The 23326-nt window shown below is 42.2% G+C and overlaps 2 protein-coding genes across 2 annotated transcripts; both read right to left on the reverse strand.

Moving 5' to 3' along the window:
- Positions 1 to 1383: 1383 nt before the first annotated feature.
- gjc2 (gap junction protein gamma 2) lies at positions 1384 to 2646 on the reverse strand (the record flags this gene model as incomplete). The annotated part of the gene is made up of 1 exon (XM_084457799.1): positions 1384 to 2646. One exon carries the CDS (start codon positions 2644 to 2646, stop codon positions 1384 to 1386), a length of 1263 nt encoding a protein of 420 aa, XP_084313925.1.
- Positions 2647 to 16823: 14177 nt separating this feature from the next.
- On the reverse strand, positions 16824 to 18422 carry LOC311325327 (5-beta-cholestane-3-alpha,7-alpha-diol 12-alpha-hydroxylase-like). The gene has a single exon (XM_084458004.1). It carries the CDS (start codon positions 18405 to 18407, stop codon positions 16869 to 16871), a length of 1539 nt encoding a protein of 512 aa, XP_084314130.1. The 5' UTR covers positions 18408 to 18422; the 3' UTR covers positions 16824 to 16868.
- Positions 18423 to 23326: the final 4904 nt, after the last annotated feature.

Here is a 23326-nt window from a genome sequence, read left to right on the forward strand (position 1 = left end):
TGTGTGTGTGTACTCAAAATAAAATCATTAAGAATAAGTTTGACACAGAATTTCAGTCAAGTTTTATTTAATCAATAACACACCGGAACAATCATAACTGTATTGAGGCACTTTGGAGATTATAATAGGCCTACATGACACATTTAAACTATAAACTCTTATTAAATGACATGATATCCTGAACATGAGAGAAATGATTACCTTGGATATGTAAGGATTGATTTCTATTGTACTTTATGGTATGTGTACAGTAGGCCTGTAATGTAAAAACATGCATTATATCTGGCCAATGTGGCAGAAATGAATTTATAATTCAAGTTTTCAAGACAATGACTTACCTCTTTTCCCCTTCAAACCTTTTTGGAGGATTTGCCACAATTATAAATCCCATGAGTGTCATTTCAAGAACACTCTTACCTCTTCTGATAAGCTAACACAACATTCAGCCACTATACTTGTCCAATCCAGAGACAGATTGGCCTGCTAGGTTGACTATAGGAAAACCAGTCCCAACCAAAGCCAGTCCATTGCTGAAAATTCAAACTCTATATAAAGCATTATTTCTCTGTGATATACATTTAAATTCTGTTAAAAACGAAAACAAAATAGCCCTTCACATTCTTCAGCAAAACCATACTGTGCTTCAGTGCAAATAAATTAGACAACAGTATACATGTCTCCTTTCACAATATCTGAGAATAACACACCAAACACACCAAAATATAAAATGCAAGTGCAAATCTCGTAATTTTTCAATTTCTTTCTTTCAGTTTGTCTTTCCATTTGAGATCTCACTTCCCATTAGTCAAACAATCAGGATTCAAGCATAGTGCAGTACAGTGCTTTCCATTGCACTGTTATAGATTTTAACTAGGCCACAATTTAAAAGACAAGCACCCTTATTTAGTTTAAGTTTAAATGTCTCAAATTAATCCAGTTCAAGAGCAAGGGTATGTTAATAATCAGTGAAAATAGCCATCACACATTACCAAATCACACAGTTTATTCTCTCTTAATAGCTAAAATTATAAAAGTTTCACATACAGTAGCAACATACAATATGCACAATATTTTGAATATGAACTATACCCAAGTTTTAGCACGAGAAAAGACACTAAGAAGAGAATTCACAATACAGTTTTTTTGTGATGTGTTCGTGTATGTTGTTTTTTCACATACACTAGTCACATACTGTAGACTGTGCTTAGTTTGTATTCTGATCAGACATGCCTTTCTGGTTCATGTTGGTGACACAGATGAGGCCAGACCTGTACAGGCCGTGTGACAGATCTGTTTTCCTCTGTCATCTCACTCATCTTTCAATATGACATGGTGGAGATTCTAACGTGGTCTTCCTCTGGCGCCCTCTGCATCCTCTTGCCTCTAAATCCATACAGACGACTTTCCGTTTTTTACAATGGTCCCAGCTTTCTCTGTGGCCGATTTAGGTCTTGCTCCTTGTTTCTCCTGGACTGTGTTGACCCGGTTTTGCTCCGCCATAGTTCCCCCAGACATAGGACTGCTTGCTCTGGAAGTGGGCTGGTTGTTTTTGGTATTGTAGGTCTGAAAGGCCATGTCCAGTTGCTCCTGTGCCACCCGTAGGTGGCGACGCAGGACAGCTAGATCTGAGGGGATGTTCTCGTCTGGGCTGGTGCACTGCTGCTCCTGAGCCACGTTGGCCATGTTCTGCTCATGGGTCATGAGGCTGTTGGGGATTCTGTCGGGCTTGTCTGACTTCATGACAAGGTTGTACCCAGGCGGAGAGCCAGGGATGTTGCGAGAGTATGGGTAGCCATATGAGGGCCGCCGGCCTGTGTTCCTTCTCTGGCGAAGAGTATCTCGAAAAGTGCCGATGCCCAAGTGGAACATCTCACACACATTGAGTAGCAGGCACAGACAGCTGACCACATACATTATCAGAAGGAAAATAGTTTTCTCTGTGGGCCGGGAGATGAAACAGTCTACCTTGTGAGGACAGGGGACCTTATTGCAGACATACGAGGGGTTAACACGGAAGCCATAGAGAAGATACTGGCCTGCCAGGAAGCCAATCTCAAAGACGGCTCGGGACAGGAGCTGAAGAACATAGATCCTCATCAGTCCCTGTTGCATGATGCGGCGGCGGCCATCATGTTTTGGCGGCCCCTGACAGGGGATGGTGGCCCCTTCAGGCTTGGCCTCCTGCCCCTCCGGCGCATCCTTGTTGATCATGGGCTCCGCATCGTCATCCTCGTCCTCCTCGAGCGTGTCCTCTGGATGGTGGCTCTCTCTCCACCTGCTGTTGGGTGGCTTCTTACGTTGCCTGTGGTACCTCTGCCGCTCCTCCTCTGAGGTGCGGGCTATCTTGTGGATCGCGTAGCCCAGGTACATGACGGAAGGGGTGGAGATCATGATGATCTGGAAGACCCAGAAACGGACGTGCGAGAGTGGGGCGAAGGCATCGTAACAGACGTTGTCGCAGCCGGGCTGCTTGGTGTTGCAGGTGAACTTGGTCTGCTCGTCCGAGTAGATGGACTCGCCCCCCACTGCCGTGAGCACGATGCGGAAGATGATGAGCACTGTCAGCCACACTTTCCCTACGAAGGTGGAGTGGTTGTGAATCTCCTCCAGAAGACGAGTCAGAAAGCTCCAGCTCATGTTGCTCATACGGGCTTTTCAACTAGAAGCTGCAAACAGAAAATGTTTTAATTAGGTGGTTTGTTAGAAAATGTGTTGACTGATCTTACATGCATGTATATGCTGTATTACATGCCAAGTGTGCTTTATGCGACAACCCCAGACATATTTTAATTATTTACTGGGCATCAACAGTGAAGATAATTCAATTAATTTCTCACTATGGCCATGGGCAGACTTCAGAGGGAACCATTAGTTAAAAGCAACCATGAAGGACTTGATTCATTGGTCCCATTTCAAATGAATCAAATCACTGTCAGACCCTTAATACTGAACTGTATGGTTCTTTAGCCCCATTGATTTATTAATTATTAGACCTATTCGATATTTCCCTTATGCAAAGAAAATATATTCCCCTGTATAATAACTGTCAATATATTATAGTATGTACAATACATGGAGGAAATATACAGAATAATATATTATACATACATAATATATTGACATAATTGTTATTGACATAACAATACATAAGGAATTGACACTTTCCATATATTGCAGTATATTGGAAAATATAACCACTAGTTTCCCATATATGATAATATATTTTTTGATATATTACATTATATTCTCCAATATATTGCAATATATATTTCTGTTTCATAAGGGTTATTTTCCTTATACTTTAGCTAATCAAACTGCCACGAAATGTATATATATATATATATATATATATATATTATAAAGATTATCTAAAGATTATTTCTTTAAAATAAAATGACAGAAATAGCACTCCTCACAGCTTGCGTCACACAAATGCCTACCTGCATTTCCCTGATATGACATTGTTTTTGGATAGTTTATATCCTTCCGTAAACCAATGCATGTACCAAAAGGTGATCATTTGATTATGCTGCTATTTATTTCGCTCAAAACCTTTTACTAGAATCACTTCAATTGATGCTGTGTGTGAAGTAGGATCTAACTGTATGATGGCAGAGTGAGATTATGTTTCCTCTCCAAGGTAAAGGAGGATAAATGTATTTACTGTAACTGACCAAGATTTTTTCCCCACCCTTGGTGACCACAGCTGAAAAAACACAGAGATGACATGTGGGTTCCCACAAGGATCAATTATAGGGCCCTAACTTTTCAGACTGTACATGCTACCTCTACGCGATGTCATGAGAAGGACCAACATTAGTTACCATAGCTATGCTGATGACACCCAGCTCTACATTTCTGTGACACCCCTTGACTACAGCTCATTTGACCATTTGACAGAATGTATTGCTGACATAAATGTGTGAATGTCACAGAACATCCTCCAGTTAAACCAGGACAAAACTGAAATATTGATCATTGGTGAAAAAGATGAAAGAGGGAGACCATCGGTGAAGTTAAAAACACTGTCATTGAACACGAAATGCCAGGTAAGAAACTTAGGTGTCGTGCTGGACTCTGACCTTTGAGCTTTGAGGCACATATAAAGAATGGGACAATGACCTCCTTATATAAGGGAGCCCAGAAGGAAGGCTCACATCACACCAGTTTTAAAGTCACTGCACTGGTTACCTGTCAGTTTTAGAATACATTTTAAGATTATTTTATTAGTCTATAAGTCCTTACATAATCAAGCACCTAAATACATGTTTAGGTGCTTTTAAAATATACACCTAATCCCTCCCTCAGGTCCTCTGGCATTCACATGGTCCCTAGAGCCAGGACTAAGAGGCCTGGGGAGGCAGCCTTCAGTTCATTTCCAGCCTTTGGAACACCCTGCCAGGACCTGAAAATGTCTGAGACCGTGGTAACTTTTAAGCAAGATCTTATAACATATCTTTTGAACATTGCTTTTACCACATAGCTTTACTTGTTTTAATATCTTAGTGTTGTTAATTTGTATTCTTTGTTTTTATAGTTTTAATTTGGTTTTACATCTTTTAATTTTTTATTATTTTACTTTGTCTTTTAAATCTGTTCTCACTGTGTTTATATAATTTACATTTTTATCCATCTCTTTTTAAGGAAAGCACTATGTGCTACATTTATTTGTATGAATGGAACTACAAAAATACTAAGGTTGTTGCTGTATGCTATACTTATCATAATATCCCTAAAGGCTCTTCCAAATGTTGACATGGGCCTCAGTCGAATCCTACAGCAATGCCGGTGGAGAGGATGAACAGTAGGCCATATCACTCTCATGAGATTTAAATAAATACTGTAACTGTTATCCCTCTGAGATTTAAAAAAGAAAAAAAAGAAAAAAAACTGAATCACGAGACATTCACTTTGGGGAGGGAAATTATAGGGCACATTGGTATGCCACAAAACAAATGTAAGGGACAGATTCAGCATGTGCATGTACTGTGTCTCTCCATGCTCTTGAAGGATTGGTCCGTAGCTGCTGTGTCTCTCCTCGTCCGTGGAGCACAGCAGACTGTGTTAGTTGATCTCATGACTGAGTCACTGTTCCCTGGCGTGGGACGCGCCATCTCATCCCCTGCCATCTGAGTGAACAGGAGAGGCTTGTTGGTCTGCCACGAGGCCTCCCCTCTAGACCCTGGGCACCGGTCAGGGGCTCTGCCACATGGGCACAGATGGCATCTATGATGGACCTACTAGTAGGTGCTCGAGGACAACATAACAGCAGGGGTCATCAACTAAAACCTGTTCTAGGAGTTACTGTACAACCCCCCCACAGACACACCGACAGACTTATGAGCATTCCTCTCATGCTTTGGCAGTCCTGTTTCGTTGAAAAGTTTTGAATTGTAGACAAAGATGTAGCTGTATTTATAATTTATCAGATGATAGCGTTAAAAGCTGTCAATCCTATAAAACTACTCTGTCGATAATGAAAATGAGGGTCTTATTGCTGCTGGATTGCAAATTCACAGACAATTGTATTCCTATTGCATGCAAGATATTTCATGATGTGCAATAAAGCAATCACATCCTCTTATGCATAAAATCTTGGCAAGAAAAGCCTTTGGGGCAAAGTCTAATGTGTTCGTACTGTTGGATGTGCTATTATCTGCAATAAAGCATACAGTAGGTCTCCATAATGATAATGGGTAAATAAAGGAAATTAGTTTAGCATCCATATTCGTTAATAATAAAAAAAAAATTATCTGAACAAATTAAGATTGGACAAGACCAAAGCAGTGTTCAAAAGACACATGCCCCAATTAATGCTTTGACTGTCTGTTGGAAATGCTTATAATGTACCAGATGAGGGTACACTTAACTCAAACAAAAACCCTCTTCTTTTAGCTTTCATTTCATTTTTCTTTAGTTATTGATCAGATACATAATTTAATCTTTGAATCCAGTGTTTGTTAATTTTTCATCATTGTGTAGCCCACTGTACACATGCATTTAAATATACTGTATTCAGATGTAAAGTAGCATGGACAACAGTCCTTATATTTACATATATATTACATAGATTGAGGGGACGGGTTTCTCAGAGAGCTGCTGTATGTAAATGTGGTTCTATGATACAGGACAGTATTATGTTGAAGGATGGACATTAGGCTTTGAAGCATATTTTACGCATTTGGTTTAAATCTCAAGAGTCAATGTTTCATTCCTAAATTATGTTGTTGTTCTGTCATCTATTTTAACCTCTTCATGTTCATGACTTTCAAAATTCAAACTAGCTCAATCTGCTTCAGATTAAAGCAAGGTCCATCCTACAGCACTTCACCTACAAATCGCTGAAATACAGTTTCCATGACCAAGAAGAATCATTCAGCAGGCATCGTAGGGTTCTGGGATAATGTCAACATAAAACTGACAAAACCCACCTGGAGAGGTTACACACGCTCCGGCCATCCTAAACTCTTGTTCAAGTTTCCTCTGCTGTCTCTAGACCTCCCAAGCAAAGTTTCCTGCATGGCATCGAAGGTCCATCCTAATGCCAAGTGGCCGTATAGCCTACATCTTAACTCCCACATAGTAAAACAACCGACATAAAGACAGAGGAAAGTAGTCCTTTTGTATATCCTATCTCCCCACTCACTGAGGAACTGAGGTCTCTCTCCTGTGAATGCCTCACATTCTGACTCATGTCTGGTTTCTATTACGCCAGCCTTCTGCCCAAGAAGGAAGTATAAAAAAGAGGGGAAAAAACTCCCCTGGCAAGTGACCCCCATCCAAGAGGTCAGACTTAAGGATATCTGACTGCAGATTTAACTGAGCACCCAGCTAAGGGAGCTTCTTGTCAGTGGCAACTCCCTCCAACACCCCCCACCCACCCCCCGGCGTGTACCACACTCCTACAGTGAGTAACACAGACGATGCTGCCTGCTCTTCGGTTGCAGTTACACTGTCTTAGTTATCCTGTCTCAATATGATGATTAACTGTAAAGGTTTTAGAGATGAGAGGTTTTTGAATGACTTCCGTTACAAGGACATACTGGAGTTTGGGAATGTATGTACTTCGCATCTAAACGGACATTCATCAGAACCACACACACACACACACGCACGCACACACACACACACACACACACACACACACACACACACACACACACACACACACACACAATTACACACATTGCCAAGAACCCTTCTATTTGGAATGCAAATACATTGACATTGATTTGTACTTCGACCTGTAACTGTTTTCAATTATTATTATTATTATTATTATTATTATTATTATTATTATTATTATTATTATTATTATTATTATTATTAATATTAATATTATTATTATTATTGTGTATTGTATCTGTTCTGTTGTTATTTTGTTATTTATGTATTTGTGTGAACTCGTCAACACTATAAATGAGAGAAACCTCAGTGCTTTACGAGTATAAATAAAGGTTTGAAATGAAATAAAGTCTAGGCCTGTAACAGGTGGGTTGAACCAAACAGCCCTAGGGAGAGGAGGGCTGGGGGTTTTCGGGACAGAAGAACCCCGCAGAGATAAACCACATTGCCTCAGAGCAGATCCGCTTGAGTATGTCGAACAGGTACGCTCAGTCATATCATGTGTCATAACATTTAGACGTCTCAGCCAGGCACATGGCCAGAGGTTGGCTGGGTAGACAGGTCGCATTCTCCGTTCCATCTCTTTTCCGACGTGATGTTTACACTCTGGGGCTTTTTGTTAGGCCGTAGAACACAATAGAACACAATGTGACTTCACATGTGTCTGATTTTTTCATCTACTATAAGTATGTATATACAGTACATAGCAGTATACAGAAACCATGTCTCTCATTCATACTGTGTGCATCTTTCCCATATTTAAGACCAAGACCAAAATGAAAAATAACTCAAACAAAGAGTCGTACAGCTAAGACCCTGCTGTTTTTAATTGGACAGGAATTCCTCACTCAGTGCTAAACAGAATAAAGAGTCTAATATCTGGCTTGTGTTATAGTGTATCTGCTCTGTGTCACCCTGGCCATATTATTATTACATGACTAACAGCAACCCTCTGAATAAACCCCTCCGATGCCAAGAATCATAATCAAATTCAATATAGCTCAATACAAAGCAGGTGCATTATTCATCTCATTAATTGAGAAAGCAGGTTGTGCGGGTAGCAGATTTGTTTTTTATTTGATTTTTATCACCTCTAATTTGGAAATTGACTCTATAATCCTTCATAAAACAGTTTCAGTTTAGACTTCACAGAAAGCACTGGAAGTCTAGGAGGTGGAAGTAGTTGGATGAGCAAAACACTGCCCATAATACTCAGAACACGACGACCTAGAGAGGTACTGAGTAGTATTTTCAGCTGTAAGAAAATATTCTAGGCATTTCCGTTACACTATTTGTTGTTTTACACATTGAAGTATGAGAATTCTGTGGAGGTCAATAGGGGAGTGGTTTAAGAGTGTGTGTGTGTGTGTGTGTGTGTGTGTGTGTGTGTGTGTGTGTGTGTGTGTGTGTGTGTGTGAGTGTGTGCGTGCGTACGTGTGTGTGTGTGTGTGTGTGTGTGTGTGTGTGTGCGTGCGTGCGTGCGTATGTGTGTGTGCCTACTGTGTAAGAGAGAGTGAGAGAGGGTAGAGCATCTTGGACGTTGTGTTAAGACCTTCAGGCTGTGTGAGTGGGCGGAGTGAGTGGGTTCTGGTTCTGAAACTAAGTCAGCTCGGCCCGCAGGGTCCATCCCCCCAGAGGCCGTGCCTCTAAACGTCCTACCGGACTCTCTGTGTGTGTGTGTGTGTGTGTGTGTGTGTGTGTTTGTCTTGCCTCTAAGCATCCCCCCCTCTGACTGAGGAGACGCGGCGTTGCATGCACCCCTGGTGGCGGGTGAGGGGGCGGGGGCGGAGGGGGGTGCTGCTGGAATGACCGGAGCGTTTGGTGTTCAGCTAGCCGGCCATGTGCCGGCCCCCAGGGGGGGTGCTACGCTGCAGTCTGCCCATCACATGTCTCCCGAGTGAGATCACATGGCTTCGCTCCAAAACCCGTCCTCCACCCAAAAAACATAGATGTGGTATGTATCGGAATGGTGCCGACGCATTTTGTCAATGTGTACTTTATCTTAATGTGGGATCAAGTTGATTGGTTCGTCGGTAGATTTGCTTACAGTGTATCACTTTTGGCAGTATAAAACAACAAATTATGTTTACAATGTGGCACATTATGTTGACTAGGAGAACCTCCTTCACAACTGAGGAAAGGAGAAGAGAGTTTGTAGGCTATTTTTAATGTCACTAATGCTCAAAATCAATTTGGTATCACCTCCCAGAGAGACAATTAGGTTTGTTTACAGGCGGGTTCAAATGATGCTACAAGCCAGGCCGTCTCGACAGCTCTCCTCAGCCCTCTTCAATGTCATCCCAAGAGAGTTTTCTATTTGCTGAGCTAAGTTAATGGGAGCAGACAGACTGGAGGCCACAGAGTCTGCTGTTATATAAAAGATCAGGCCATGTGACTTTGACGAGAAAAGAGTGACACAAGACACCACCAGAGAAAAAAGCATGCCGCTCTGCTCTTACCAGGCAACACCGGGGTGTCCCACAGGCTGCCTGAGAGTGGTGGCAGTCCTCTCTTATTTGCTCACGTTCCTCCCAGCTTTTTCGGCCAGGCCCATCCTACCCCGTGGCAGAGTGCGTCTCGTGCCAGTTTGACCGAGGCTAGCCTCCACTGAAGCGACTGGGATGAAGAGCCTTGAGGTGGATGCCAACATCACCCCAGAAAGAAAGAAAAAAACTTCCCTCAGCTCCGTTTGTTTGTCTCTTAACTGCCAACAAGGCAACCAGCAGTGGCTGTGTTATCAACATGGTTCATAATCTACTAACAGCTGAGAAGAGTCTGGTTCAGATTGCGCCTCAGATTCACATGCTACATACTGTAGTACAGCATACTGTCTATGATATAAGTGAAAATAGAACTGAATGACAAGGCTATTACATTTTCCTTTAAAGAATGTGTGTGCTATGAACACAAGGACGGGCAAAGAAGGACAAAAATGGTCTGTAAACTCAACTGCCCCTAAGAGTTTCAGAATGCCTTTTGAAGGGCACCTCCAGTGATACACTACCCACGGTCTTTAAACACAAGAGGGCAAAAAAGACAGAATACATTTCCACAGCTCAGGAAAAAAAACAAAAAACATCTGGGCCTGCTGTCTATCTCAGAAGGATCTCATAAACACCCCAAGAATGAAAGGCTCTGAAGATGGGTCTCTTCTATCCATAGCCTACATCTCTACACAGTCAGTCAGAACTACGGCAGGAGGAAGAAGCTGAGCCCTGACGTTGCCTCTAAGTTAAACATACAAAATCAGTAATATAGCCTACGTCTCAGTTAAGTTAGGCTATGTCGGATATGTCAGGAAAAGCATATGCTGAGCCAGTTCTGGGTTTGAAGTTGAAGGAAGTGATTCATCATTAGCGTCTTTCAGGCAAATATATGTGCACTGTCTGCTGTGAAACCGCTCCGTGTTGGTATGATTCTAATTGAAGAAAACAAAAAACAAAAAACATTTGGAGTTGTATGTCAAATGGATTGATTCCAAATACATTTTCCTCTCAGGGTGATTTTTCCCTCTGAAGTTTTGATATGAAACATTTATCACCTCATTCCTCACACGTGTATATATTTTAACGAGTGCCGAGGTTTGTCAGCTTGGCATGATCCCTCTCACTCATATCAAAAACACTTTAAGCAGCTTCATATAAAAATGCATGAAAAATGCCAGAGGAGCGCCCAATTTTCCATTCACCTGAGTCTGAGGTGAAAGCACCAGTTCGTCATACTCACTCAGACCATTGTCTTTGAATGAGGCAGCGAGAAAAATGCTGATCTGCATTGATGACTAATCACATTCCTTCGATTGGACGACTCTTATCTTCCTCCAGCTTCATATCTCATCAAGACATCTACGTCGCCTTTATACAACTTTATGCAACCTTGACCTTGACGCCCCAAGCTATAGCAACTTGAGCATTTTGCAATACTGATTTATGACAGTTTATGCTGCAATAGAGTGTTATAAATTAAAGCATTTATGCTGAGCAACTGTAGGGTGATATTAGCCAGATTAAATTGGGCCATCAGGTAAAATGGGCCATTTAAAGTTTGAGCCTCTCAACCCTGTAAAAGTTATCAGCCAATGATTGTAAATGATTTCAAACCGCTGCCACAAGTGTGCTTGATGATCAAGCGGGGGTCCCCGGATGACCGCGCAAAATACTTAGACACAAGTCAGAGCGTCATCGCCCCCGGCTGGGTGACGGTATCTGATGTTGAAAGACCCGAAACACCCAGTGACCTCAGGTTACATCACTGATGATCTGTCGATCAGATGCATCGAGAGGTGTGTTAAAACCAGACGTGCAGCAATTGGTCTGAGGTTGTTAAGGTGGTCTCATGTCGAGACTGCTGAGGAAATGCATGATGAGTGGTCTGACATACCAAATCTGACTTGTCAATGATAAGGTTGATAAATTAATAAGAAACAAATGAACATCTAGACGTAATGATTCATAATCCATGTCTGTATTGCCTCTATAAGACAAAAGGCTGATTTGCTTTTGCTAAATAAACTGTTTATGAAAAAACATTTTTAGTGACTGGCCCAAATTACCTTAATGTGTTAGGTAAAATGGGCCATTCATTTAAGTTAAAATGGGCCACCTTCTGAGTTGAATTTTAGCAGATATTTTGATGGTTCCTCTTATTAAAAACGATTTATATTATTATTCTGGATCTTCCCCTCTGTGTGGTGTGTGTTTGTGTGTGCTCGACTACTGTATGTTTGTGTGTGCATGTGTAACAAGTATCATTATGTCACTTGTCAGTATAGCCACTCTCACATTGCCCACACTAGGTTTGAACTCAGGTCCTTTGACTTACAAACACACATGACCACCTCTTTTAATTCATATAAAAGCAATTCGGTGGCATGGGTGGGCAGTATTTACGCTGACAGAGGAGTGAGTTTAACCAGTGGTGTAGTGGAGGGTATACAGACATATACAGAGATATACGGAGTATACCCACTTCTTCATCCATGGACCCGCAGTATACCCACTTCTTTAAACACAACTAATGTAAAAACTACTAACAATGCTGCTACAGTATACCCACTTCTTTAATCAGAGTATACCCACTTCTTTAATCAGAGTATACCCACTTCTTTAGTCAGAGTATAGCCACCTCTGTACTCACCACTACACCAGAGTTTAACCAATGCAACTCAGTGTATACACACACACACACACACACACACACATACACACACACACACACACACACACACACACACACACACACACACTTAAAAGGGAAAAGGTGAAAGAGGCATGTAGATATAAAATTGAGAGATGTTGAAGTAACATTAAACTATTCATTGTAGATAGTACTGTAGGCCCAGGCCTATGCCAAAAAGAAAGGAACTGGGAGGAGGAGGAATACATTTATGAAATGGTTGTTTTAATGTAATTTAAATGTAATGTTACATTGTTATATTATGTAGTTGTGTATTTAAATCAAAACTTAATTTGATTGTTTTATCAGAAATGACTCTGTTTCACTTACATGTTTGCTGATCTGCTGGCCCATTTTACCTGAACACTGCTCATCTAAAAAATGTGGGACATCTGATGTTTCAACTGCTGTTAGGGCCAGGACAATTATATTTTATTACATTTTAATACAACACAAACATATTAAAAACAGTCCTTATTAATTGTAAGAACACAATTAAATGGCATACAGTACTTTTTTGTTATATGTCCCAAGTGATTTACCAAAAAGTGGCCCAATTTAGCTGATGTAACCCTATATATGTGCAGTACTGTATTTGCATACGATTTTGCCAAGCAGTTAAAATGTATGTCACAGTCATGCAGCCACGGAATAAAACATGAAAAATCTTTAAATCTTGTACATTACCCTCATTGACAGATTTGAACTCTTTTCTGCACCAGCTCACGCAGCTCAAAACCCACCAACTAGAGACAACGAAGCCTTGGTGAGAGTACTGGAGGTCCTTTATCTTTTGCCATTATCTTGTCATAGCGGACCATGTCATCTATTGACCAGGGCAGGCCCCAAGATGCATCAGACCTACTCACGGTCATCTGTACTATCAGAGATGTGCTTGACAGGGCCTCTCGTCCAGAGCCTGCAGGACTCCAGCCCTACTGCAAGTGCAAGGGCAGAACCACCAACACCAACTAAACTTGAGCCACCGACAGCCACGCCACAGGCCTACTATGATTACACCAGCAAATGCACCCTCTCTCATTAGCGTCTCGATAATGGCTGACACCATCTATTTCAAGGGATCTTTCATGGTGTTTGTGATTAGCTATGTCAGCTGTTGACTCAGTGAATAGGTTAGTGTTAGTGTTTTGTCCATATTAATGAAATTAAAACAAAAAGTGTATGTGATTTCAGCCTCAGACTACTCAATTATTTACAGTAATTTTATTTGGAATGTAACATTCATTTTATCATTTTATTAACAGCATAAATGTACAACAAGTGCCATGGCTAGTAAAGACAAATGTTCTGTCGTTAACAGATTGCCTTCAATAAGAATACAGTATATCATTATGTCCAAACTGAGAGACATAATTCTCATAGCCAGATTTCACACCACTAGATGGCAACCTTTCATGCTCACCTCACAGTGCTCTGTTGAAAAACATGAAATTTAGTCTGGGAGTTTACATGCAGGCATATTAGGGGGCAAGAGGAAGATTCACAAAGGACACTTTCAACACAAGAGATTTGATTTGATTTGAATACAGTAGTTCAACATTTGGATGTAATTCTGACTGCAGGTAATTGGTTGAACCTAGGTGCTGTGCCCTCTTAATTAATTAAGTTTGCCAAAGTCTTCTGCTCAAAGGTAACTGACCAATAAGACAGTGATAATGTGGTAACATTTTCCTTTTTCTTTTTATACTATCATTTGAACAACATTTCACACGGTTATATCCTTACTGCCATTTGGTAAAGGGATGCCAGGATGTCTAGGGAGTTAAATACCACAAGTTTCCGAGTCCTCAACAATGACCAGAGACTCTATCTGGTTTATCTCTATCTACCATCTGGGTGGGGTGTTCAGCAATGAAGCTCAGTTCAAAGAGTTGATAACACCCCTCTCTCAGGCAGATATGACAGGAAGCTCATGTGCAGAAAACACCAACTCCACAGGGGGGATGATTATGTACCAGATGGCCTTGTCTCTTTGTATCTTCAAACTGTTCAATGAATGGTTAATGGAGATTTAAATATTATTAGAATGGTTAACTGAATGGTTAGGGATATATCAGTACAGTTTAAAGGGTTATGTTCAAAATGTACCCTTGTTGGACTTTGTGTCTTGCTTGGAAAACTGTCTTCTACTGCAGTGGTAAAGTCTTATGCAACTGAGAAACAATGCTACTTCTTCTTTTGTGTAAATTTTTTCTACCAAAATAAGAAAATAGGCAATATCCAAATAACCAAAGTTCAGTTCAGCATGCAGTTTTCAATAGCAATGCAATTTCAAAACAAGTGAATTTGTGTCAGCAACGCACTGTACAGAGAATGTAGACATGAAGCCTTAGCAGAGGATGGTCAGTGACGCTTGAACAGAGTTTACCTGTAGCTACATTACAGGGACATTTGGTATTTTCTTGATAACAAGAACATTAAATTATCGGGTACCCATTAAAATAAATGTAATTTAACAGGGAGTCAACACAGAGCCAAGAAAACGTTATATATATTAAAATAACATAACATGTTTTAAAAGAATGACTCCAGTCATAGAACAATGAGGTTTCTGGGATATACTGTAATGCATTGTACTTTCCCAAACTTTCTTAGCTGTTTCCATGCCCAGAACCCTTGACTAACATACAAAGCATGCTGCATGCAAACTCTCAGGATGCAAATTTCCTTTGGAGAATATTGAAATTAGTCTTTTTGAAATATAGTGAAACATGGTAATGCGACACATTGACATCCTCCTGAGGTTATCATCTCACAGGCAAAATGAATATGGAAAAAGGCGCACCTACCTCTCCATGGGGAAAATAGGTTTGACTATTCTCCACAGTAGAGCATCCTGCCGAAGACTTGGCATAGCTGCTCAGGCTCGGAAGCAGGATGAGAGAGACAATGGGTCATTTTTCTTCAAAACCCCTCACCACCCAGTACAGGCAGGACACGCAGGAGACCAGCCTCCTGCCAATGGACCCATTGTTCCCCTGCGTGGTCGCCTCCATGACTGGGACTCTGACTACTATTTGTTTATTTCATCCAGGATGATTTCTGTTACAGCTCATCCATTCACCCGGGGGTTTGACTGATGCTGCTGTGCTGTGACCCTCCATAGTCTGGTGCGCTAACCAGTACATGTGATTCTCACAGCAACTCAGATATATCAAAAATGAGCCTGCACAACGTTGACGCAGGCTACACAATTGCACAAAAGGGAAAACATAAAGGTTGGAATTTGACTGATTTCTCTCAACTGAGCATGACACATTAATGAGTCCGTATGAATTCAGAAAGCATGTTGCCCTTCTAGGAGTAGGCTATAACAATTCAAACACAATTCCACTTTCAACACTGTGTTTATTACCTGTAAATGGGTAATTTCACCTGTTAGTACTAAAGGCCTATTCTTACATTACAGTATGTGCTATTGGCAAAACAAAGGCACGTATTATCCGTTGAAATGAAGGATAATGTTGCGCCCGGGGTTACTGTCCCTCTGCCTGTCTTTTGTGTGTGGCCTGTATTATCTAACAGATGGCACGTAGCACAGCTTTCCAAAGGCAGCTGAAATACATGTGGAACTAGTTTGGCTGCATACCTTTGATGTTTTTCCATCAAACTTTCCCATCGGTTCCCACTGACAAATACAAAGCTAATGTATTGCTATTGTTCATGAAGATTCTGGTTGGGTTATCCCGAGGCTCTCATAATACCTGACCCAGTTTAATTCAGTTTAAACTGTTTAATACTTATTGTGCGTCAAAAACAACCACAAACAACCTCAGATCACAACACCAGATTTAATTTTTTTACATTTCCACGGTGGCTTACTGTACACTGTCCATCAGTGTCACAGTAGGGATAAGGGCATACAAAGGTAATTTGGATACATTCATAAAAGGTTTATAGGCTGTTTGCCTTTGTGTATGGCTCACACAAAACACACATTCAGTTTTAATGTTTGTTTGTTTGTTTGTTTGTTTCAATGGTGGGATCTAATTTCTCGAAATTCAGTTTCTACTACTGTAACTAATCAATGAAAACCAGCAACCAAACAATTTTAGTTTTGATAAACAACATCATATTTATTATATGTATTTCATTTTTATTGCACTTCGTTTTGAGGGATTATGTTAAGAATGAAACTAAGAATAGAATGGTGCAACAGTAGTGTTACATTAGTGATACTACAGTAATATTGGCATGTGATGTTACTCATCACAATGTCATCATTTCCAGTAAATTTCAGCATTTCACCATCAGTCACATTAACATCTGCTGGCCATGTTACTGGAAAGATGCCATAGTTTCCAGTAAATTTCAACACATACATTTTCTGTTTTTCAAATGATTGTGCCAAAGATATTGTTTATATTTTGCAAAAATATGATGATATATTATAAGTCTATGTATACCAGCTTTCACAGTAACATATGATGGTCTATAATAATATATTATTCAATGTGGCAAAATGTAAAGCCAAACCTACTGTAATGAGGAACCCTACTGTGAGTTTGGTTAAAAGCTTGTTATTAAATGGAAGCATGCTTTCAAACCTAGAACTTCAGTCTGTACCTAAACTGAATGTCTCTAGTTGGCTGCATGGACCCAAAGCCCCAGCGCTTGTTATCAATATGAGGCATCTCCTCATCTGGATTCTTTAGCTCAAAGTCAAAGTATGTGAGCATGAGGAAAACAAACTGCTTCAGCTCATTGGTGGCGAAGAAACGACCAGGACACATGGTGTTCCCAGCCCCCCACGGCATGTTGTAGTACTTCAGCTTCTTTCCGTCCTTGTAGAAATCATTCTTCTTGCCTCCGTCTGGTGTGAGGAAGCGGTCGTATTTGAACGTGAGCGGATCAGGGTGGACGTCCGGGTCCATCTGAACGGCGGTGTAGGGGAAGAGAGACACCCTGTCGCCTCCCCTGAGGCGGTACTCTTGTCCGTCGGCCATCTTGAGGTTCATGTCCTGGAGCACGGCCCTGGTGAGGACGGGGGCAGCGGTCAGGCGCAGGGTCTCCTCCACGGCGCTGTCCATGACGGGCGTCTTCAGCAGCATGTCCCGGGTCAGGTCGATGAGCGGGCCGCCGCGCCTCACTTCCTGCCCGGTCTCCTTCAGCACCTCCTCTACCTCCGACCGGACCGCCTTCATGGCGTCAGGGTGCTTCATGAGATAGAGGAGCAGCCAGAAGGCTGACGGACCCGTGTTACCCTGGGACGCCCACAGCAGCAGAAACATGTACCTGTCTTGCATGAACTCCTGCATGCCGTTCTCCTCCCTCATCTGCTGCTGATCATGCACCCAGCCGCTGATGTTGTCCTTGGTCCTGACCTTCTGGACCGACAGTGTGTTCCAGAACAGCCTCTTCAGACGTTCCGCCTCCATCTTCTCAGATGGCAGCAGCACCCCGTAGGCCAGCTTGGGGAACAGTTGGTCGTACTTCCGGAACTCCGAGAAGAGCGCCTCAGATTCCACTCTGTCAACCTCTTTGGCTTTCTCCAGGCTCCCTGAGGACTTGGGGGTCTCATTACCGAACAGAGCCAAATAGCCTGCCCTGAAGACGATGTTGTAACTGTAGTTGAAAAGCCCGCCCTCCATCCAGCTCTGAGGGTCCTCGCCTGCCCCCACACTGTGCAACATCAGATTCTGAAGGTTATTCATCATGGCATGTGTCATGACCACCAAACCGTCCCCCATCAGGTGCTTGTTGCTGGATATCTGCAACATCTTGTGGTCATCGTCGCTGTTGGGTTGGTAACCAAACACTTTCAAAACTAGATGCTTCGCAAACTCAGAAAAGTCCAGATTTGTGCGGGCCTCTTTAACAATAGTCCCAAAGGAAAATGGGTCCGTGACGAATGTGAAGTAAAAGCCTCCCAGCTGCACTGTGAAAATATCCCCATGTTTCTTTTTCATTCTCTCCAGGAACTTTGCAGTATCCCTGCGAAACTCCAGGACATGACCCAGCCAAGGGATGGGTCCCTTATCTAAGGGGGGTTCTCCGGGGCGCCTCTGACGGAAGGTCCCCAGGAGATAAAGTCCTCCAAGGAGGGAGGCTAGCAGAGCAAGCAGGAATGGCAGCAGAAAGCCCATCGTTCTCTCCTGTGCTTCTAACAGAGCTCATCTGTCTGCCAGCTCAAATTCCTCCGCATTCGTCGGACACTTTGCTCCTCCCCCTTCCACAACAGATGTCTGAGTACTCCAAGCACTATGTAAGTTAAGCACAACCATTTCAAGGACTAACCTCTTCCTTTAAACTTCAATAGGCCTAAAGTTCACTCATTTGATAAAGGGACTGCAACATAAACCTTACATGATTGCTTTGATACTGTACGTAATCCTAGTTCCTCTTTCCTCATTCTCCTAAATTTGTATAGCGCATTTCATACCCAGAGGCAACACAATGCGCTTTACAGAGAACAAGGGAGGTGGGCATACGTCCCACCCCTACATACTCCAGAGGGAAGAAAAAAAACGGTATCACCCAGGGGCCAGATAAGTGAGCTGTAAAAAATTATTCCCTGACCCCTCTCAACAAGGCGATCGAGCAAACTCCTGGAGTATGTTTGTCTACCGGCTAAGAACATTTATAAAGCAATAAATAACATTAAATTACATTTTCAGAGTAAGAGAGGCTAAAAACATCATAGGAGAGACATGACAAACACTGGTGTATGTCTGTGTGTGCATGAATGTGCCTGGGCCCAGATAGAGGCAGGGGTTGGGGTAGGCAGGGGGTAGGAAAATGAACACTTGGTGTTCCACTGTGGAAGAGCCAAGGTCAGATAAGGGAGATGATAGCAAAATTATTATTGTCCTCCTCTGATTATGATTAGATAGATAGATAGATAGATAGATAGATAGATAGATAGATAGATAGATAGATAGATAGATAGATAGATAGATAGATAGATAGATAGATAGATAGATAGATAGATAGATAGATAGATAGATAGGAAAATATATTAATTTCCAACATGGTCCCTGGTGTCATAAAACAGGACAGACAGTAACACATGACATCAATACAATTCATTTATGAGGAATTGCAAATTGAGGACAGTGACCTCAGCCTTCAGGAGATTTCACCACTTTGTCAATGATGGCAATTTGAAGGCCTTTTGTCAATGAAGGCCATTGATCATTATTCTGGCACTGTATGCTGTATCCTCTTCACTGTGCAGAAGATACACTATATGGAAGTATTGGGACACCTACACATTACACCTACAGGAGCTTTTATGACATCGCACTCTAAATTCATAGGCATTAATATGGAGTCAGTCCAAAGCTGGAAGCATAGCATTGTCCAAAATGTCCTGGTAGGCTGAAGCTGACAATTTTATGCTTCCAACTTTGTATGAAGAGTTTGGGGAAGGCCATTTTCGGTTCCAGCATGACTGTTCCCCAGTCCACAAAGGAAGGTCCATAAAGGCATAGACGGATCATGAAAAAATGGGCCCCTGGGCCGGGATGTGTAGCGAGGCCCCCCTCCCTACCAACTCAAACCACCCCCCTACAGCCTCCGCCGCAACACTGGCGTTCTCATCGTTTGTTTTCTTTAAAAAACTGGAAATGCAAAGAACCTGCTGTAAAGCATCTTACTGCCTTGACACTTTTTATGCCTCCGCCAGGCGATAGCTATGGTAGATATGGTTTTGGGTTGTCCGTCCGTCCGTCCGTCCGTCCGATGTTTGTTAATGCAATATCTCGGGAACGCATTGACGGAATTTCTTCCCCTTTGGTAGAAATGTTCATTGGCACTCAATGATGAACTGCTTAGATCGTGGGGGTCAAAAGTCAAAGTTCAAGGTCACTGTGACCTCACAAAATGTTTTTGGCCTGATGTACACAATATCTCAAGAAAGGCTTAATGGAATTTGTTCATATTTGGTAAAATGTCCAGTTTGACTCAAGGATTAACTGATTACATTGTGGGGTTCAAAGGTCAAGGGTCACTGACCTCACAAAAGGTGTTACCCCCTGCCGTGACCTTCTTTTCCAGGAACCCTCGGACAGCCACACAGGAGCCACACACACATAATTAGAAAAAGCTTACACAGTATTCAGGTTTACATTTTTCTGATAACAGCCAGTTTCATCACTATCCTCCCAAGAGAATTATTATCCTTGACACAGGGGTTACCGTACCAACAAATAATAGAAAAGGAAATAATAGATTCAATAAAAGCGCAGTAGTACAGTTTCATAAAGGTCCTATCGACCTGAAATCTGTCCAGCTTCCTTAGACAGAATGGTATGTAGATGAACAGGATGTCATAAAAGCTCCTGTAGATGTAATGTGTACAGTATGTGTCCTAATAGTTTTGTCCATATAGTGTAGGTGAAGTGTGTACGCCCTCTTCAAACACATATCTTGGAAACTTAAAATTTGATTGAGAGAAAATATCAATAACCTGTGACACACGAGCTGATTGGCTGTGGCCTACATTTGTTCAGCGGTGTGAGCGTATAAGAACATTAAACTTAGCTACTGTAACGATCTACAGTAGGCTGAACGCCCACAGAACCAGACAGCAGACCGGGTGCAAAAAGTAAACAGAATTTATTGAAGGAAAACTCGAAGTGTCCAATTGGCAAAAAGGGTGCACAACTAGGGCTCTGTCTTCAGGGCTGGGAAAAACTCCTCCAGGCGGACCAGTAAACCAGTTGGCAGACGGAGTGGGAGTTAGACAAGAATGTAACATACTTGCTGAGCGCGGCGCGAAAAGTTGACGGACTATTGGACTATTGGGCTTTACTTACAATACAGCATAGCGTTCCCCTCACCACAGGTACCTCAGGGGCAGCGATCCACAGGTACCTCAGGGGCAGCGGTCCACAGGTACCTCAGGGGCAGCGATCCACAGGTACCTCAGGGGCAGCGGTAGCCTAATGTTGGCAGGCAAGTCGCACATTCAAGCTGAATTTGGTTTCAAGTTGGATATTAGAAGCTCACGTTAGCTAGCTGGCTGGTGCCTAATACCCATTATGCTTTATGCTTAAAGGCATTTTTCTACAAAGTTAGGTGTTGGAGTTTGCTATTCTACATTTTGACACCAAGATTTTCATTTTTACTGCAAATGTTTATAGATTCCAAATATCGGTTATTGGTCTCCTTGATTACTAATAATATGTATGGATTCCAAATATCGGTTATCGGTCTCCTTGATTACTAATAATATGTATGGATTCCAAATATCGGTTATCGGTCTCCTTGATTACTAATAATAAGTATGGATTCCAAATATCGGTTATCGGTCTCCTTGATTACTAATAATATGTATGGGTATCAGCCCCGAAGAAAACACATTGGTGGATCCCTAAACCAAACTCTCACTTGTGCAGGTGCTCCAGACCCCCCGCGTCTCACTGCAGTGCTTATTGGCAAGTATGTATGTCTAACATATTAAACATTGTCATGACAAATCCAGCAATTTGATTGAATGGGGGGTAGGTGGGTCTCCCTGAGAGGGCTGGGGTCTCCCTGAGAGAGAGAGACGTTCGGTCACCCGGGAGAGACTCGGAGTAGAGCCGCTGCTCCTTTGCATCGAAAGGAGCTAGTTGAGGTGGTTCGGTCATCTAGTGAGGATGCCTCCTGGGCGCCTCTCTAGGGAGGTGTTCCAGGTGTGTCCGGCTGGGAGGAGGCCGCGGGTAGACCCAGGACTAGGTGGCGGGACTACATCTCCGCACTGGCCTGTGAGGGGCTAAAGATTCCCCAGGCAGAGCTGGTTGATGCTGCCAGGGAAAGGGATGTCTGGAGCCCCCTGCTGGAGCTGCTGCCTCCTCGACCCGACCCCGGATAAGCGGATGAAGATGAATGGATGGTTTCCATGTAACCCTGATAACCTCTGACAACGCTGATGAAACTTGGAGGTAATTCTCGTTCTCGAAACGTTGCCGTGTAACTCAGGCCTTAGTTCCAAATGAGTTTGTATTATGCATGACTTACTGACATTTAGTGGTATGGTCATGAATATATTTAGGATGACTCAGGTCTGGTATTTGGAAAGGATAATCAGTCTTATGAAACAAATTCAAATGCAGTTCAACTTTAAACTCAAGGAAAGACCCCCCTTCCTGCATTATTTGTGATAGGCTGGGTATATTTAAACAATATGCTATTCGATTATATTAACTCTTTGAATGGAATTTTAAAGTCAGCATCCTGTACTTTTTGGCAGTGGCCTACAGTCCATGCCTACAGTACCCCAGACCTGAATCACAGAGGCTTGAAAAAAACAACAACTGCCACCTCCTCTTGGTGCTTTTGAGCAACAGCAAGCACCTACCGCCGCCTAGTGGCCAAGTAGTGTAAATGCACTGAATTTAGACAGCCAGCAATGAACCGCAAGTCTATCTACCGCTCTGCTGGAGGCTTGAAGGCTACTATTTTACTTCCCATTATGCTCCTATTGATAATGAGTTGCCACCCACTTTCACATACTTGTATTCATTCTATTAATATGTGATGTAAGGTTACATACGGGTCGGTATTGGCGAATGGACTACCGTCAACGATGGAGGGCCGATACGCCGATGCCGAGAAAATCTCCCTATTTTTCACCACCCAATGTTGACAGGTAGGTAGGCTATGGTCTGGATCCAGACTAGGATTGACTTTTTACACAACAAATATTTCATACCTCACTCTGTCAATATTCTTTCATCGCACATTTGTGTGAAACAGTAGCCTAGTCTTTCTTGCGGGAAAACTATTAATTGTATTAATAAGTGTCCCATTTTACGTCTGATTGTGCTAAAAGATTGATGGATTGCACATCCAAGTCAAATTTATTCAAATGAATACATTTACTATAATGGTTTCGTTGCCCCCCTGCGCGTTTAGGCTATTACAGGCTAATTATGACGTCAATGCTTCTGTGGCATCTACTCGTAACCATGGGAATTCTGACCAAAATACATTTCAGTCTTTCAAATGTTTTCAAACCTTTCGTGGTGCAAATAGGAATGCAGTAGAAGCACTAACTTTATCAGGTAAGAAATTGAGT

The sequence above is a fragment of the Borostomias antarcticus genome (assembly GCF_949987555.1).
Source record: "Borostomias antarcticus genome assembly, chromosome: 24".
In the NCBI taxonomy this organism is placed as follows: domain Eukaryota; kingdom Metazoa; phylum Chordata; class Actinopteri; order Stomiiformes; family Stomiidae; genus Borostomias; species Borostomias antarcticus.

Bases quoted from the DNA above. Each gene is read 5' to 3' on its own strand.
- LOC311325327 (XM_084458004.1), bottom strand. From the start codon at position 18,407: ATGGGCTTTCTGCTGCCATTCCTGCTTGCTCTGCTAGCCTCCCTCCTT.